The sequence below is a fragment of the Schistocerca gregaria genome, chromosome 2 (genome assembly GCF_023897955.1).
Source record: "Schistocerca gregaria isolate iqSchGreg1 chromosome 2, iqSchGreg1.2, whole genome shotgun sequence".
NCBI lineage: Eukaryota > Metazoa > Arthropoda > Insecta > Orthoptera > Acrididae > Schistocerca > Schistocerca gregaria.
The window spans coordinates 147,362,978-147,382,686 of NC_064921.1; the positions used below are offsets into that span (position 1 = coordinate 147,362,978).

Genomic DNA, 19,709 nt, shown 5'->3' on the forward strand with positions numbered 1-19,709 from the left:
ATTCTGGAAGGCATAGTGGCTCAACGCAAGTATGCATCCATACTTGGGGTCCATGTCCACCCCTATTTGCAGTTTTTTTTCCTCAGCATGATGGCATCTATGTAGAGGACAATGCAATGTGTCACACAGCTCACAGTGTATGAGCACGGTTTGAATAGCCCCAGGATGATTTTACTGTACTCCCCTGATCATCAAGGTCCCCTGATTTAAATCCAATTGAGAATCTGTGAAACAACCTCGATTGGGCTGTTCATGCCATGGATCCTCAATTGTGAAACCTAGTGCACCTGGCCACAGCACTAGAGCTGGCATGGTTCCAAATCACTGTTGATACCTTCCAGAACCTCATTGACACTCTTCCTGCATGTCTCCACTGCAAAAGGTGGTTATTCAGGCTTTTGACAAGAGGTCACATTAATGTGACTGGACCATGTAGCTAATCTTGCATGAAACTGAAATTTCTTTTCAGTTACATCCATCTTTATAAATACTAAATATTTATATTCCTCAAAAAACCTGATAGTTCCTTCATGTACGTCATTGTCTCTGTTGCCCTACTGTCTAATATTCTGTGATACTGAAAATCACGTTGAGTCCCACCTTGTGTTTTGCAATCCAATATTGTAGCACAGTACTCAAAGATTTGTTCAACACAGCATTCATTAATCAGAAGAGCCTGGGACTTAACTCTGTTTTTTTGTATATATAGTCACTCTGCCTTTCCTCTTACTAATTCTACAGTAGTTTGACATTAAGTTGTACCCAGTAGGATATATCTATTTGATTTCCACCAAAAATCAATGTAATGGAAGCACAACGCATCTGTTGACATTCCATCAGCCCTTTGCTTTCTGTGTGTGAATGAGAAGTATCATTTTTATTAATGAGGCCTTTGGTGCTTTTCCAGAGGACAATAAATGAATGTTCTCTAAGATTCACAGCTTTGTCCAAACTACAGTATTTAGTTTTTTGACTAACGGCTTGTATTGTAACTGTCTTTCAGATAAATTTACCAAGAAAAGGACTTGTAGTTTCTAATAATTAGTTGTGCATGTGGCTTCAGATGCTTCATCTTACTTCCATACAATGACATAACTTTTATATTATTGACATAAATTTTCTGTTCTGACCACATTTTTCTAACATACTATATAATTTGCAACAAGGGCATTATCATATGTCTTTTATAAATCAGTAACAGATAAGTTGCACTGTCAATACAATGTAACTGGCCCAGACAGAGTAGCTGTCTATTCTGTTCTAGCTTGAAGCAGGACATTGTCTGATAGCATAGCAATATTGTCAGTCTTCGTACGTGTTTGTCAGCCATTCAATGCCAGAGCTGTACCCTTATTCCTTCCATCATCTATATGCCACCAATGACTCTCCATCACCAGATTAAATGTACACATCTATTGTGACAATTCCTTTCTCACCTGTCTCACTGACAAAGTGTTGTCAACATATTATCTATTCACACTAAATCTGTGTTGTTTCTCTTCAGTATCTATTTCTTTTTCTTCCTTTGTCTTATGATTTGCACCTACAGCCTTCCAATAACCAAAATTTCATGAACAGTCCTATAATTATCACATTATCTTTTCTTAGAACTTTTTGTATTTACTGGTGGTGTTAAACAAACCAGCTTTCTTCCAATTCAGTCACATACAATTAAATACATCACCTAGACCCCTGTTGCCTTATCTGAAGCATTTTTGGCTGATCATGGAATGCATCCAGGAGCAGGGTATTTTCATTTTTCATTTGGCTTAAATTATTTCTGTGTTCTTTCTTACTTGTGCTCTGAACACACTGCTCTGTCATTAACTTACAATATATTATCTCCTATTTTCAAATTTTGGCTTCTTCTATCAGTAGGTTACAATAATATTTCACTCATTCTTCCATCTGCATCCTTTGGATGTTTATACAATTTCTGTTGTTGTTCTTTACATTTACCAGATGTATTTTTTGTTCAAGCTGTTGCTTTCTTTTTTGTCTTTCAATTTATTGTGGTGTTGAGATTTCAATTCTCTTGATTCAGCATTGCTAACTATCTGTTGTTATATTGTGTGTGTGTGTGTGTGTGTGTGTGTGTGTGTGTGTGTGTGTGTGTGTGTGTGTGTGTTTGTCTTGTCTTGTCTTATCTTCTGTGAGCTCTTCCAAGAATAGTTCCCACATTCATCTTTTCTCTTTGTACCAAGAGCCTTAAAAACAGTACTGTGATTTATAATTTAATTTATTTACTAGTTATAGCATGAGGAAGTGTGTGGAGTTCCAAATCACACTGTTGTTTATCATTTGTGTTTCATCTCCGGAGTACAGCTGAATATCTGTAATATACAATACAAACTAATGACTTAAATAAAATAGAAAGAAACTTCCACATGGGAAAAATATATTAAAAACAAAGATTCCAAGACTTACCAAGTGGGAAAGCACTGGTAGACAGGCACAATAAATAAAACACACAAACACACACACAAAATTTTTAGCTTTCACAACCGACGGTTGCTTCTTCAGGAAAGAGGGAAGGAGAGGGAAAGACGAAAGGATGTGGGTTTTAAGGGAGAGGGTAAGGAGTCATTCCAATCCCAGGAGTGGAAAGGTAAGTCTCAGTCCGGCACACAGTTTTAATCTGCCTGGAAGTTTCATATCAGCGCACACTCCGCTGCAGAGTGAAAATCTCATTCTGCATTCAGTTACAGTTTTTCAGTGAACCCAAGTTCTAGAAAACAACCAGAGAAAAATTTGTGTATCACTCTTGTTTTCAAATGTGGGCAGAAGAAAAGTGCCTTGATGACTTGTTTCAAATAAGCTGTTTGATTAATATTATCTGACAGATGAACAGCAACACATTTTTTTAAAAATTGGTATTAAGTTGTCTCAGTAATCCATTCAATACTCAGCAACATTTACCTTATTAAATTATTAAACTGACAATAGTAAAATATTTCTTTTATGTTTCAGTAAACACACTGGAGGTCATTACAATGCGTAACTGTGGCTCAGTTCCTATGAATGGACCGATGAATGTGTCATGCAATGTGCAACTGCCTCCTCATAGCAGCATTGAACGCTGCCATGTTTGTACAGAGGATGGGTGCAACACAGCTCCAGCTAAAAGGAGCACTTACTGGGTAGCAGTAGTGTCTGTCCTCGTTGCAGTTCTAAATGGTTCAATAAAGTGTTACTTCTGAAGTGTGCAATAGTTTTCATTTGCTCAGGAGTGGTGTATACCATTTCTTGTTAAAGTTACTGCAGGAAAACAAAGATCACTGCAGTGTCAGAAGTACTATGTTATTCCATGTCTGTGTTTAGCTGTCAGACATCAGGAATTTGCAAAATTAATAATCAACAGCTTTAAGAACTGAAAAGAACTGGGGGTACCATAACAAAGAACTACTTTGTGGCAATTTTTAAACTGGTGGCAGATTTATACTCATTCTAGTTTTTTTTTCTTCTTCTTTAATCTATGTGTATATTACTTGCTCTTATAAATAATAAATACTAAATTGTGAAGTGATAAATATCTGGCAGCAATATCTTATTCATAAAGTAGAAAGTTAATGATGAGGTCATCAGGGATAAAAGAAATATTGAGCTTATCAACGAGGAGAGTAGTTATCTTGACAACAGTGGCTCACATAAACACTGAAAGTTAGGGCCCCTTACAGTGATGATTTGCTTTCTGATGTGGTAAAGGACAAGTGAAAAGAATGCTTATTGTTACCAAACAATTGAATTTAGGTTTCAGTAATGTTTTTGTTGGTGCTTCCTATCATTTGATTTCTCATACAAAGTGATCCTAGCACAAGCCATCTAACATTTTTTGCTCTTGCCACCTAATCATCCCTTCTTCCCCTTTCCCATGCACTTTTCTACTATTTGCACCTTGTATTTGTCAGCTAAACCACCCATTCTCCAACTCACATTCCTCTCTTTCCAGGTTTTACCCTCTCTTCTTCCTTTTTTATGTGTCATTCACTTTTTATTTTCCATACCTCTTGAGAATATTTCAAATTTATACTTGGAGTATCCTGGTTACTCAAGATTCTGTTTATAGTTCCATCATTTCTCTCATGTGTAATCCCATTTTGTTTGTTGATTTGTGTGAGTCCTCTTGTTTATTTTTGATTTCAAATTAAGATGAAAGTTGTAATACTTATCTAAAGTGATAAGTTGTACTTTCTCAAACAGTCTTGCCTTCTCCTGTTCTCCTAGTTATGTACCAGAGTTAGTTCAGTGCTGTTGTTTCTTTTCCTCAAATATTTCCAGGCAGCATATATTTTCCTATCTGCAATACAATGTCTCCACTATATATAGTGAGTAACAGTCTATCCTTTTCATAATATTGCCATTATTCCATCCTGGATTTTCCAGTGTTTAAAAGAATGACCCTTTTGTATGACCATCATGGAAGAGGGAATCAAAAACGAGTGTATCTGTATTGTTATTACTGTTTCTCAAATTCTTGTATAATAACTGTACAACTGCTGTCTTATCTACACAATCCTCGAATGTGTGTTTTTGCACACATATTCAAAAATCTAAATATCCAAGTAGAGATAAATTCTTCAAAGGCATTGAATTTACATTGCCTTTTTTTTTGTGTATTATGCTATGTGAAATATTAAATATCTATTTGAAAACACAGTTAACGATACAAGACTAAAATTAAAACAGATCTTCAGGAAATATTTTATTGCGTGCAACAGTATGTGTTCTTGTGAAGTGTTATTTTCTACAGTGGTGAAGAAAATATATAATATGTATTTTCATGTTGTTTGATATATGTATAAGTTCAGTTTTGTGATTGCTGTGCCATGAAATCGTATCAGTATATGTCAAAGTATAAGAATTGTGTGTGTTGTTATGAAGAAATTATTTATTAGTCAAAGATCAACTCTGTCTTCTTTGGCTTTATATGTTATTGATTGTCTTTATCACATAGTTCTCAATTTTTTGTAATTGCTATTAGATTAAATCCAATAATTTAAACAATAAAATTGAAACATTTTGTACAAATTAATAAATGTGTCATACCATATACGCATGTGTGTTTTTGTGTCATTAGTACTTTTTTTGACTGATATCAACTATTTATGACAGCTATATGTCTCAGTGTAAAATTAAGAGGACTGCTGCTATTTCAGAAAAAAAGAGCTGATTCCTTACGTGTATTAAATAGTGGCTGTTATCAGATATTGCTAGTTTAATATCTGCAGGACAACACTGCAGTTTATCATAGAATAACAGTTACTTGCTGATAAAAGAAAACAAGAGCTCCTGACAAAGACCAACAATATCTGTCATACAGCTGACAGGAGGCACATTTATTTAATCCAGATGACCAGGCACTTTGCAGAAGGATAGGCTGATACATTGTGCTATTAATTCTTTTGAGTTTATATAGTACTTCAGTTTCTCACTTTATATCAGATGGAATATGTAGAAGATCATTGCACCAATCTGACCCCTTGACAATGAGGCTGACTCCATATGGGAATTACTTTTTTGTTTTGTGTTATGGATGTATAATTGAAAACTGAATTGAACAACTGAGTATTACTTTCATCATAACTAACAAATACCATTAAGGTTTAGTATTCTAGGATGTTTGAGAAGTTCTCTGTAAAAATTTATATCTATTTACTCCACAAAGTATTATTACTGCTCACTTTTGAAGAATGAATACTTTCTTCACTTTAGTGCAGTACTCAAGAAGATGATTATGTTAAAAAAGTGAGTGAAGTTGTTCAACACAAGCCAACACCCTGATCTCCAAGCCAGAACAATGAGAAATACTTGTAAATGGAAAAGATGCTGAACCAAGCCTTTTGATTTGTTCCAGTATGTGTTCACTCTCTTTTTGCTTGTTATCCAGCTAGACCATGCGAATTTTACACACAGTGTTTCATTTTCTCTATGACCATTAATGGCTTCTTACGATAATAGCTAGCCATTTTTATATGCTTGAAATTATTTTTGTAGGATTAAGATTCAAACATTTGGCTGTGAACCCATTGCAAGCCTATTTAGCTATTGCTTTATTGAATAAAAGCAATACTGAATAAAGATTCTTGATTCATCCAGACTATGTATAGTGCAGGTTAGTTAGGAGTCTTGGTTAGTATGCTTAGATTATCACCAGGCATTTCAGTCTCTGAATAGTCCATAAATACACTGCAAGTATATTTATGAATCTTAATAACAGGTGGAGATCCAGTACTAATCCTTGTAAGACTTAATATTTTCTGTTGACACAGTATACATTTAATTTTGACACTGTGATGCAGTTTATCATTGTTCCCCTCTGCTTTCTGTTATGAAGATAAGATTCCATCCACAAAAGAGGGATACCATCAACACTACTACATGTTAGTTTCCCTATTATAAGTTTACCATGCAACCAATAAAGGTGGCAGAGCCATCAGTTATGATTCTGTCAAGCTATATTGTTCTTTTATTATCTAAATATAATTTCTCACATTTTGCTGTCACTCTTTCAATACTATGATTCATAAACCATTTGTTATGGTTTTACATCTAAATCAAGGTAAGAGGGTGCACAAATATAAATTATCAGCAGATTAGGACCTTCAATCCTAGCTAGGTCTTTACTGACGGAAATAATCCAAATATGTTCCTAAGTAAATCTCAATTATTCTTGACCAGAATTTGCCTGTCAGAAAATTGACATTAAAGTTACCACAAACAGTGTCTCCAGTTACAACTGTATAACCTTGTTAGTACTGTGGGTACATGATAAAACTGCTAATATTTTGTGTTAGTAGCCTGTACACTTTCAATATTACAGTCTGAATGTTTCCAGATGCTGTACTGTAGTGCAGTATTCAAAGGACCATACATTACAACAGTGAAAAAGCTATAAACCCTGAGACTTAATGCAAAATAGCTGGCCGGTGTGGCCGTGCGGTTCTAGGCGCTTTAGTCTGGAACCGCGTGACCACTATGGTCACAGGTTCGAATCCTGCCTTGGGCATGGATGTTTTTGATGTCCTTAGGTTAGTTAGGTTTAAGTAGTTCTAAGTTCTAGGGGATTCATGACCACAGATGTTAAGTCCCATAGTGCTCAGAGCCATTTGATTTTTTTGATGCAAAATGTAATTTTCTGTGCATACTGACTCATCTTTGCTTTGAACTTACAAATTTCCTTTATGTATTGATCTGTGGATGAGACCACCAGCACCTGGAAAGAAGACCATGGTTAACTTAGTGTAATGTCATGCGGATCGAGCCAGGCTTGGTGAAATGCTGCATTGACAGAATCAAGGTGCATACCCTGCAATCTTTCTTAAATGACTTTACAGAACCTATTCAGCAAAAAATTTGATTTCTACATTACTAGTGGCCTTATATTTCAGTTTAGTGGTGAGTACCCACCCTTTAATTAATGGTCGTAGTTATCATGATACTGTATCTAACAAATTCATAAATGTTTCAATGAAAAATAGAGGTTTCTGTGAATTTGCATTTGGTGCATATTAGACTGTATATTGCTGTGTATGAAATGTAGCTAACATTTTGAATTTTTCTTTAAACTTGGCAGTTTCGAGATAATGTAGCATGTTAACATGTTCAAATGTTAGTGTGCAAAGAGGAGGGTATTTTGTAATATGGTTAACGTATGGATCTTTATCTACAATGATACAACAGAAACTACAGTTCTTATTTTTGATTTTATTTCATTTTTTTCCAAGCCAATACTGCAATTTTTAAGTCATCAACAGCTAGTGAAAAGATAATTCGTTAGTATGAAAAATATGACATTTCATCTCTAATGGTACTATAAACTGACACAATAAATCTTTCCAACAGGTTTTCTTTCCACACTTCAGATACCTTTGACATATGAAAAGTTTAAGGCAAATAACATGTCATATTTCTATTCCTGCCCCTGCATAGAGTAAGGGAGTGAATCTTCTTACTACAAATATCTCTTAATCCATCAGTGAAAGTGACATTGACAAATAGTTGGTAAGGTTCTGCAAATTGTCAGTTTGTCCAGAGTTAAAAAAGTTCCTTAATGGGTCAATTGTACTCTGCTGAAAAATGCAGAATTGTTTGACTAGAAATAACAAATTTGATGCCTGTTTATCTATGGTTAAAAAGATGTGTTAACCTTTCTCAAAGCATCATCAGTTATATGTAAAGACTACATTTCTTTTTTTCTTTCTTTTCTTTTCTCTCTCTCTCTTTTTTCTAAAAAAACAGTATAATTTACACAGCATAGCGCAGAGTCTATTATGACAGGATACTGAAACAGAACGTCTTACTAAACAAGCAGCTTGTGATAAGAGAGATCAACAGCCCTCATTGTGTCAGTTTATAGTAACATAAGAGAAGAAATTGCAGCATGTTTTTCATATTATTAAATTTTCTTTTCAGCAGCTGTCAATAACTCTTTAAAAACTTCAACACTGGTTTGAAAAAAAATAAAATAAAAGCTGTAGCTTCTGCTATATGACAACAGATAAAGATCCATATGTTAACCAGTGGAAAAATACTCTCCTCTTCACATGGCATCATTTGCCAAAATCTTGTTTTGATATCTCAACTAGTTTATGAAGTATGAGGAATGTTATCAATATTTCATTCCTGCACATGTGTAATTGGAAATGAACTTGCTACATCACATCTGTTTTCTTGAGTTTGGAGACAGATATTGATCCCATCCAAGTTAAAAAAGAAAAAAAAATTCAGAATGTTACCTTCATTTCATACACAGCAACATATGGTCTACTAGCACCATACGCAAAGTCATAGTGGCCCCCTTTTTTCATTGCAATGTTTTCAGATTTGTTGCATGAAATATTGTAATAATTATGACAGTTAATGAAAGGATGAGCACTTCACCATGAAGCTGACATATAAAACCACTAGTAATATAGAAATGATTTTTTTTACTGAATAGATTCTATAAAATTGTCTTAGAGAGATTGCGGGATGTGCAACTTGATCCTGTCAGTGCACCACCACGTCAATCCTGGTCCACTCTGTGCGACATCACACACACAAATGAAGAAATGATAATGTCTTTAAACGATGCCTCCAAGATGTTCACTGGAGTTACACCTATACATCTATTTTGAAAGTTTATATTTTAGCTCCAAAATCAACAGCTGGTATATCATAATGAGTGGGAGGGATGCCAACTGTGCCACTAAAACCAAAGTCATTGCATTAAATATTGGTTATAAACATATAAGCAACCAGGAATTTATTGCAAAAATCTTCAGTGACCACATCACAAGTGCTGTTGGACAAATAGGTTGCAATGACTTTTTGGGAAATGCCATGGAAATACCAGAACATAACTAGAAATTAAGTAAAGAAAACCACTGTCTCTTTAAAAAGCTAAGGATAATCAGATGTAGTTCTAAAAGTATATTCATATCAATTATGCAAAATTTTGGCTCACATAATGTTTACATGAATCATGGTGTCTGTGCAGGTGGAATAAATGTTGCTATAGTGAAGCACTTCACAAAAGGGAGATACAATGCAAGTTACAAATTATCATCCTGTCTCTCTCTTGACCATGTAGATAAAAGTCGTAAAGAAAGTACTGATTCCCAAAATTGTGATGCACCTAAAAAAACTTTGACATAATGAGTGAAAGGCAGTTTGTCTTCCAAAAAGGTGTGTCCCTGACTGAATCTGTATTTTCCTTCATGAGTGATGTACTGGAATCCCTAGATAAAAAAAAGACGCAAGTTAAGATGTTTCATTATCTGTATAGTGATTGCAGGATTTGTCAGCATATTCCAATGATAAAATCTTCTAAGCTGATCATCCAAGAAGATTTTATCATTTTGTGAACTGTCTGAGGCTTTCAACAGTGTTGATCACAAAATACTTATCAAAGTAGTATGCAACTGTGGCATCATAGGGACAGAGGGAAACTAGCTAAATCCTGCCTTCAAGACAGGAAGCAGAAGGTGGTTTTGGTTGTGATCAGCAAAGCAGGTGAGGGGGTAGAATCTGGCTGAGGCACTGTACTCCATAGGGTCCCCCATGGATCTGTCTTTGGACCACTGCTGTTTTACACACACACACACACACACACACACACACACACACACACACACACACAGGGTGATTATTAAAGTTAAACTTTCAAAACGCTGTGGAAATAACACTACTGGTCAGAATGATGTCAAATTGCAATGCAATATTATTGGAGAAGGGGGAAAACGTATGACAGAAGGAAAAAATAGTGTGAAAATTGATCAGTAGATGGCACTGTATGTGCCAGAATACATAAATGAAAACACTTGTCATGTGCACAACCCACTGAAGTTGGTATAAACACGCTGGGTACACGGCTTTTCCTCCTTTTGTGTCTGCGCTGTTCGCCATGGCTGTCTCAATGCAGGATCACACTCTGCTTCTAATGCTGTATTAGAAGAATGATGAGTATGCACATGTCACTCAGCAGAAGTTCTGGATCCTGAAGCATTGGTGAAAAGGCGTTGGCCCAATGACTGCTCTGGGTCTGGAGAAAATGATTCGAAATTTTAAAAGACAGGTTTCTTTGTGTGTGGAGCCTGGTAGAGGGAAGAAACTAATTGATTCAACATCAGTGGAAGCAGTGGCCGCAGTAATGCAGGAGGAGATGAGTGGTGGTGTGCAAGCATGTAGTGCACAGAGAATTTCCCGAACATTGGACATACCTGTGAGCATGGTACATAAAATTCTACGAAACGTCCTCCTTTGCCTTCCATTCAAAATTACCCATGTGCATGAGTTGCTGGAAAATCTACAAGCAAATTGGCCAGTACCATTTCATCCTGAAAAGGTGACTGTGTGGTGCAGGTTTATGGCATCATCGTAGGGCAATATTTTTTCGAAGAGACAGGTGCTTCCAGTCCTGTTACCTGTACCATCACTGGTAAGCTCTGAGTGTCTTTTGTGCAGCCACATCATACCAGCTGTCCAACAGTGTGGATGTGTGGATGGGATCATTTTTATGCAAGATGGCACACCTATGCACATTGCAAATCCAGTTAAGCAGCTACTGAAGCACCATTTCTGAAATTCTAGAATTATCATGCACCATTTCCCTACAGCCTGGTCACCCTGATCACTTGATCTTAATCAATATGATTTCTGGCTGTGGGGTTATCTGAAAGATGCTGTGTTCCGTGTTCTGATTGCAAACTTAGCTGCATTGAAGACATGCATTGCGAAATATATTCTGAACATGACCCTGGAAACACTTTGATTAGTTTTGGAACATGCTGTTTCTCAATTTCAACTTGTTGCAGAAAACAGTGGACACCATATTAAACATGTTTTGTGCCAGTCACATGGAAATTAATAACCTGATTTGATTTTGACTGATGCTTTTTACACGGGTTTTGGCCTCAGAATGGTTAAATGTGATTGATATTTTTTATGCAGTTTTTTGCCTCAAGACAATTAAAAACTGTATGACTGATGCTTTTTATGCAGTTTTTGGCATAAGGACAATTAAAAACCGATGTGAATGTCACTTTTTATGTGGTTTTTGGCCTCACGACAATTAAAAACTGATTTTTCTCATATGATGTGATATGACCTTGCCATGGTGGATGGGCTTACGTAGCTAACAGTATCGCACCTGTTCACCTGTGCAAATTGAGTAGTACAGTTTGTTTAATGTCAAATGTACACCTGTGCAAATTGAGTAGTACAGTCTGTTTAATGTCAAATGTCCACCTTAGGCATTTTTGAAGTATTCATTTGTCATTTGTGCTCAACTACTATTAAATTATAATGCCTACAATGCTATCTATTGCTACATTTTATAACTATTTATTTTTCTTCTGCCATATGTTTTCCCCTTCTCCAATAATATTATGTTGATATTATGTTGCAATTTGACGCCATTCTGACCAGTGGTGTTATTTCTACAGCGGTTTGGAAGTTTAACTTTGATTACAATCACCCTATATAGCTATATTCAGTTCAACTCTGATCACAAAATCCCATAGGAGACACCTATTGCCTAAGACAGTCTGCAAATTTGAAGGGTACTCTGCATCAAATTCTAAGGCCTCCACATGGATAGCAGGCTTGGCTATGACATCATGTCCTACAAATCATAAAATGGTTGTCCTTGGCTAGTTTTACCATTAGGACAATCTCACATATTGGAGACATCATTGTTATAAAGTGCACTTACTGTGTGTGCTTCTACTCTATTATCTGTTATGGAATTAACTCCTGCAGCAATTTACCCAAATCAAAGAAAAGTTTCTAGCTGCAATAAAAGTTCATGTGAATTATGTGCAGAGTTCCCCCAAGAACCTCCTGTCATAAATACTTTACAAGAACGTGGGACACTTACTACAACTTCCCAATATATTTATTTAAATCAGTCTCGGGCACAGACAGTTGCACAGTTTACCAGTATTACAATAATTAATTCATTGCCAAACCAAAGCTGTATGTAGTAACAGTGCATTATTTAAAAATAAAATGAAAAGGTATTTACCTGATGAAACTTTTTATTTGTTTTGTGCATTTTTAACAGAGAAATATAGAACTTTTATGCCTATATTTACTCTGTTTGTTTGTTATATATTGTACAATATGTGCCAATCCATGTGCAATGTCTTTTTTCACTATGATTCTGGTTTGTTCTGAATTTATGTTTTTATTTTCCCTATATATATATATATATATATATATATCCATGTTCTAGAATCTCATGCATATAGTAGTATCTAAAGAATATGTACGTAAAGTAAAATAAAAAACTGAAGGCAGAAAATGCCAAATTTTTAAAACTGAAATAAAAGAATACTTTATTAGCCACGCCTGTAAATTATATGAGTATATGGACTGGGGATATGAATTCCACTTAACACTAATATTCCCACTAAACAAGCATTAATTTTACCACTATACAGACACAGTTCTTTGTCTGTTTAAAGTTAAACATTATAATTTGATTTGTTCCACATTCCTGATGAATCACCTTCTTAATGGAATTTATAGGATATAATTTATAAAGGAATGAATGAAACTTTCCAGAATTTCTCAATATTTTCTTTATTCCATTTACTTTTTTTTATCTTGATTCTTATCCCTCCACTTTTTCTCAATGTTATCTCCCCTCCTAGTTTTTAATTGCAATGTTCACTTCTCATTCTCTAATCCACCTTTACTTCTCTTTTGTCGTCACCATCTCTGGACTCTGCTTACCAGTGTATTATGTTTCGCCTCTTACTTCCTGACCCCTCCTTAATTTTTTGTCTTCCCTTGTCTTCACAAATGGTCGATCACTCCCATCCTAGGGTCTGAGTCATCTGTTCTTCCTTTTTGAACTTGTCTAACATATCCTTCTCTTTTCTCTGAGGAACGAAATAATCATAGCGAAAGATATGGTAGTTTTCACGTGTGGATGTCACATAACAGAATATACAATGTCATCTTCAGCATCAATGTATATACATATGAGACCTTCAGATTTACTACAAAGAAATCCCACAAAGACTCAACATAACTGATGTGATGGGTTTGGGGCAACACATACTGAGTAAGCTCCATGCTGTGGTCTTGTGGCAGTAATTCCTTTTTGTGTACTTGTGCACTGTAAGAACAGCAAATTGCTAAATTAAATTCTTTACCATGTTTTTGTTGTGATCTTTCTTTAGTATTAGTTCTGTGGATGACGGTTTTAGTTTCCTTTCATTCTTATTAATTTGTAACTTTCACAGTTAGTAATAAGGAATTCTGTATACTCAGCAATTATGTGCCATCATTTTGTCATTGATTTATGAACTGGTGACACCTCTAAAACATTTGTACCTTTTGGCAAAAGGCATAAATAACAAGTAGCCAAGTTACATATCAAATCATGAGTGAAGATGACAAGCATTTCACCATCTTTGCTGAGGAAATTAGTAGGCTTAGAAATGAAGTAATGGTTTGGAGCTTATCATCCCCACAAATATGAGCAAAAAACCTTTACAGGACAACAACACATATGCATCACAACATGGCAGATACTTCCAGTGGAGTACAGGAAGATGTTAAGCAAGATTTAAAATATCTGCAGGCTCAAGTACAACATACTGCTATGACCAGGTATAACAGTGAATGACATAGCAGAACCAAGGCCACAGTTTGCAGCAAAAAGGTATCTACCCACCAGTTTCAGCAGTTCACTCCTATAGCACTTGCAGTTGCAGTCATAATAGGTCCTTTATAATAGTAGCCATATATAGAGCACCTTCAGGAAGTTTCAACCTGTTTATAAATGGTCTTGAAGATTTATTATCTCATCTAAAATTAAAAAACAAAGAACTAGTTGTTGCTGGTGATTTTAATATAGATGTCCTGAAAAACACTGTCAGTGAACAGTTACTGAAATCAGTTACATTGTCATTCAATTTAATTTCTACTGTAAATTTCCCAGCTAGGATAGACAAATGTTCTAAGACTGCCATTGATAATATATTTATAGACAATTCTAGGCAGCTAAACCACATTACAAAACCAGTAGTAAATGGGATATCTGGCCATGACATGCAACACCTAATGTTAAATTTTGAAAATTGTCAGGATAAAACATCTATCAGAACTGAGTACAGAAGGCCAATGAAACAGCCAAAAACTGAGAAATTTAGGAGATTGCTCAAAGAAATTAATTGGATGGATGTTTACAGCATCCAAGCCACAAATGGAAAATACAAAACATTCATGAATGAAGTTAGCACTTTATTTGAAAATTGTTTTCCCCTGAAGGTAACTCAAATTAAGCAGAACTCTAATAAGAAACCATGGACCACACAAGGGACAAAGATATCATGTGAGACAAAAAGGAAACTCTATCTGATTTGTAGGGACACCTTTGATACTAGTATTATAGCTCATTACAAATATTACTGCAAAATATTGAAGAAAGTTATTCAGAAATCTAAACACCTGCATTATAAGAAGAAAATAAATAGATCCAGCAATATAATAAAAACAATATGGGATATGGTTAAGTCAGAGACAGGTGTTGTTGTTTGTTGTTGTTGTCTTCAGTCCTGAGACTGGTTTGATGCAGCTCTCCATGCTACTCTGTTCTGTGCAAGCTGCTTCATCTCCCAGTACCTACTGCAACCTACATCCTTCTGAATCTGCTTAGTGTACTCATCTCTCGGTCTCCCTCTACGATTTTTACCCTCCACGCTGTCCTCCAATGCTAAATTTGTGATCCCTTGATGCCTCAAAACATGTCCTACCAACCGATCCCTTCTTCTAGTCAAGTTGTGCCACAAACTTCTCTTCTCTCCAATCCTATTCAATACCTCCTCATTAGTTATGTGATCTACCCATCTAATCTTCAGCATTCTTCTGTAGCACCACATTTCAAAAGCTTCTATTCTCTTCTTGTCCAAACTAGTTATCGTCCATGTTTCACTTCCATACATGGCTACACTCCAAACAAATACTTTCAGAAACGACTTCCTGATACATAAATCTATATTCGATGTTAACAAATTTCTCTTCTTCAGAAACGCTTTCCTTGCCATTGCCAGTCTACATTTTATATCCTCTCTACTTCGACCATCATCAGTTATTTTGCTCCACAAATAGCAAAAATCCTTTACTACTTTAAGTGCCTCATTTCCTAATCTAATTCCCTCAGCATCACCCGATTTAATTTGACTACATTCCATTATCCTAGTTTTGCTTTTGTTGATGTTCATCTTATATCCGCTTTTCAAGACACTGTCCATTCCGTTCAACTGCTCTTCCAAATCCTTTGCCGTCTCTGACAGAATTACAATGTCATCGGCGAACCTCAAAGTTTTTACTTCTTCTCCATGAATTTTAATACCTCCTCCAAATTTTTCTTTTGTTTCCTTTACTGCTTGCTCAATATACAGATTGAATAACATCGGGGAGAGGCTACAACCCTGTCTCACTCCTTTCCCAACCACTGCTTCCCTTTCATGCCCCTCGACTTTAATAACTGCCATCTGGTTTCTGTACAAATTGTAAATAGCCTTTCGCTCCCTGTATTTTACCCCTACCACCTTTAGAATTTGAAAAAGAGTATTCCAGTCAACATTGTCAAAAGCTTTCTCTAAGTCTACAAATGCTAGAAACGTAGGTTTGCCTTTTCTTAATCTTTCTTCTAAGATAAGTCGTAAGGTCAGTATTGCCTCACGTGTTCCAACATTTCGACGGAATCCAAACTGATCCTCCCCGAGGTCTGCATCTACCAGTTTTTCCATTCATCTGTAAAGAATTCGTGTTAGTATTTTGCAGCTGTGGCTTATTAAACTGATAGTTCGGTAATTTTCACATCTGTCAGACCTGCTTTCTTTGGGATTGGAATTATTATATTCTTCTTGAAGTCTGAGGGTATTTCGCCTGTCTCATACATCTTGCTCACCAGCTGGTAGAGTTTTGTCAGGACTGGTTCTCCCAAGGCGTCAGTAGTTCTAATGGAATGTTGTCTACTCCGGGGGCCTTGTTTCGACTCAGGTCTTTCAGTGCTCTGTCAAACTCTTCACGCCGTATCGTATCTCCCATTTCGTCTTCATCTACTTCTTCTTCCATTTCCATAATATTGTCCTCAAGTACATCGCCCTTGTATAAACCTTCTATATACTCCTTCCACCTTTCTGCCTTCCCTTCTTTGCTTAGAACTGGGCTGTCATCTGAGCTCTTGATATTCATACACATGGTTCTCTTCTCTCCAAAGGTCTCTCTAATTTTCCTGTAGGCAGTATCTATCTTACCCCTAGTGAGATAAGCTTCTACATCCTTACATTTGTCCTCTAGCCATCCCTGTTTAGCCATTTTGCACTTCCTGTCAATCTCATTTTTGAGTCGTTTGTATTCCTTTTTGCCTGCTTCATTTACTGCATTTTTATATTTTCTCCTTTCATCAATTAAATTCAATATTTCTTCTGTTACCCAAGGATTTCTAGCAGCCCTTGTCTTTGTACCTACTTTATCCTCTGCTGCCTTCACTACTTCATCCCTCAGAGCTACCCATTCTTCTTCTACTGTATTTCTTTCGCCTATTCCTGTCAATTGTTCCCTTATGCTCTCCCTGGAACTCTGTACAACCTCTGGTTCTTTCAGTTTATCCAGGTCCCATCTCCTTAATTTCCCACATTTTTGCAGTTTCTTCAGTTTTAATCTACAGGTCATAACCAATAGATTGTGGTCAGAGTCCACATCTGCCCCTGGAAATGTCTTACAACTTAAAACCTGGTTCCTAAATTACCATTATATAATCTATCAAATTACCATTATATAATCTATCTGATACCTTTTAGTATCTCCAGGGTTCTTCCACGTATACAACCTTCTTTCATGATTCTTAAACCAAGTGTTAGCTATGATTAAGTTGTGCTCTGTACAAAATTCTACTAGGCGGCTTCCTCTTTCATTTCTTAGCCCCAGTCCATACTCACCTACTATGTTTCCTTCTCTCCCTTTTCCTACACTCGAATTCCAGTCACCCATTACTATTAAATTTTCGTCTCCCTTCACTATCTGAATAATTTCTTTTATTTTATCGTACATTTCTTCAATTTCTTCATCATCTGCAGAGCTAGTTGGCATATAAACTTGTACTACTGTAGTAGGTGTGGGCTTCGTATCTATCTTGGCTACAACAATGCGTTCACTATGCTGTTTGTAGTAGCTTACCCGCATTCCTATTTTCCTATTCATTATTAAACTTACTCCTGCATTACCCCTATTTGATCTTGTGTTTATAACCCTGCAGTCACCTGACCAGAAGTCCTGTTCCTCCTGCCACCGAACTTCACTAATTCCCACTATATCTAACTTCAACCTATCCATTTCCCTTTTTAAATTTTCTAACCTACCTGCCCGATTAAGGGATCTGACATTCCACGCTCCGATCCGTAGAACGTCAGTTTTCTTTCTCCTGATAACGACATCCTCCTGAGTAGTCCCCACCCGGAGATCCGAATGGGGGACTATTTTACCTCCGGAATATTTTACCCAAGAGGATGCCATCATCATTTAATCATACAGTAAAGCTGCATGCCCTCGGGAAAAATTACGGCTGTAGTTTCCCCTTGCTTTCAGCCGTTCGCAGTACCAGCACAGCAAGGCCGTTTTGGTTAATGTTGCAAGGCCAGATCAGTCAATCATCCAGACTGTTGCCCCTGCAACTACTGAAAAGGCTGCTGCCCCTCTTCAGGAACCACACGTTTGTCTGGCCTCTCAACAGATACTCCTCCGTTGTGGTTGCACCTACGGTACGGCCATCTGTATCGCTGAGGCACGCAAGCCTCCCCACCAACGGCAAGGTCCATAGTTCCTGGGGGGAGGCAGAGACAGGTAGGATCAGAAATCAGGAGGAACAAATGGCTCTAAAAATAAATGATACCCGGTAATAAACGCATGTTGTGTTGCAAACCATTTAAACAAGTATTTTGTCTCTGTTACTGATAGCATGGGGTTGTCAGGTTCAGTAAATAATTCAATGGAATATCTGAGACCAGTGCACACAAGCAATCTCAGTAAAATGGAATTGACACTTACTTCACCCAAAGAAATAGAATACATCATAAAGTCCTTGAAATGAAAGCATTCTAGTGGTTATGATAACATATCAAAAAAGCTAATAAAAGAGTGTTCATGTGAGCTTAGTCATAGCTTAAGTTATTTGTATAATCAATTACTTGTCACAGAAACATTCCTGGACTGGCTTTAATATGCTGAAGTTATACTTCTCCACAAGAAAGGGGACAAAGAAATGCCGTCAAATTATTGATCGATCATACTTTTGCCATCTTTTTCAAAAATCTTTGAAAAGGTTGTGTTCAAGTATCTACTTAAGCACCTTAGTGAAAATAACATACTGTTAAAGTCACAGTTTGGGTTTCTTAAGGGTTCTGATATTGCGAAAGCTATTTACACTTACAGCAAAAATGTCCTTAATTCATTGGATAACAAATTAGAGGCAACTGGCATATTCTGTGACCTGTCAAAGGTGTTTGACTGTGTGAATCACAGCATTCTTTTAAGTAAATTAAAAGATTATGGTGTCACTGTTAGTGCTGCAAAGTGGTTTCAGTCATATCTTACTAATAGAAAACAAAGGGTGTCATTACATAACACTTCAGCAGTAGGCAATCAGACATCATATGACTGGGAAGAAATTACATGTGGTGTTCCCCAAGGTTCCATACTAGGTCACTACTGATTCTTGTGTATATTAATGACCTGTCATCTGGTACATTACCAGATGCCAATATAAATTTAGAAAGGGCAGCTAATCAAATTTTTACTGACATTAGTAAGTGGTTCATAGCAAATCCACTGTCATTTAACAATGAAAAGGCCCACTATATGCAGTTCATAACTTCCTAGAGATTTCCTTCTGGTGTGTGTATAAAATATGACGACATGGAAATAGGAGAAGTTGAGCTTGTAAAATTCTTGGGATTACTACTTGATAATAAATTCAGTTGGGAGCAACATACTAATAAACTGCTAAAGTGCCTAACCAAGTCTGTGTTCGCAATGTGAATGATGTTAGACATAGGAGATATAAATATATATATAAAAAAAACTGGCATATTTCGCTTATTTTCACTCCATTATGTCATATGGTATCATATTTTGGGGTAACTCCACAAACAGAGAAAAAATCTTTAGAGTACAGAAGCATATAATAAGAGTAATGAGTAGCGTAAACCCAA

The 19,709-nt window shown here is 36.3% G+C and overlaps 1 protein-coding gene across 2 annotated transcripts in view; it reads left to right on the plus strand.

Annotated features, from left to right (window-relative positions):
• LOC126336564 (uncharacterized) overlaps window positions 1-5,088 on the plus strand; it is a 119,070-nt gene extending 113,982 nt beyond the window's left edge. For both annotated transcript variants that reach the window (XM_050000412.1, XM_050000413.1), the window contains exon 4: window positions 2,971-5,088. In XM_050000412.1, the coding sequence (XP_049856369.1) occupies window positions 2,971-3,200 (230 nt within the window). In that variant the 3' untranslated portion in view covers window positions 3,201-5,088. The remainder of the gene's footprint in view (window positions 1-2,970) is intronic.
• The last annotated feature ends 14,621 nt before the right edge of the window (window positions 5,089-19,709 follow it).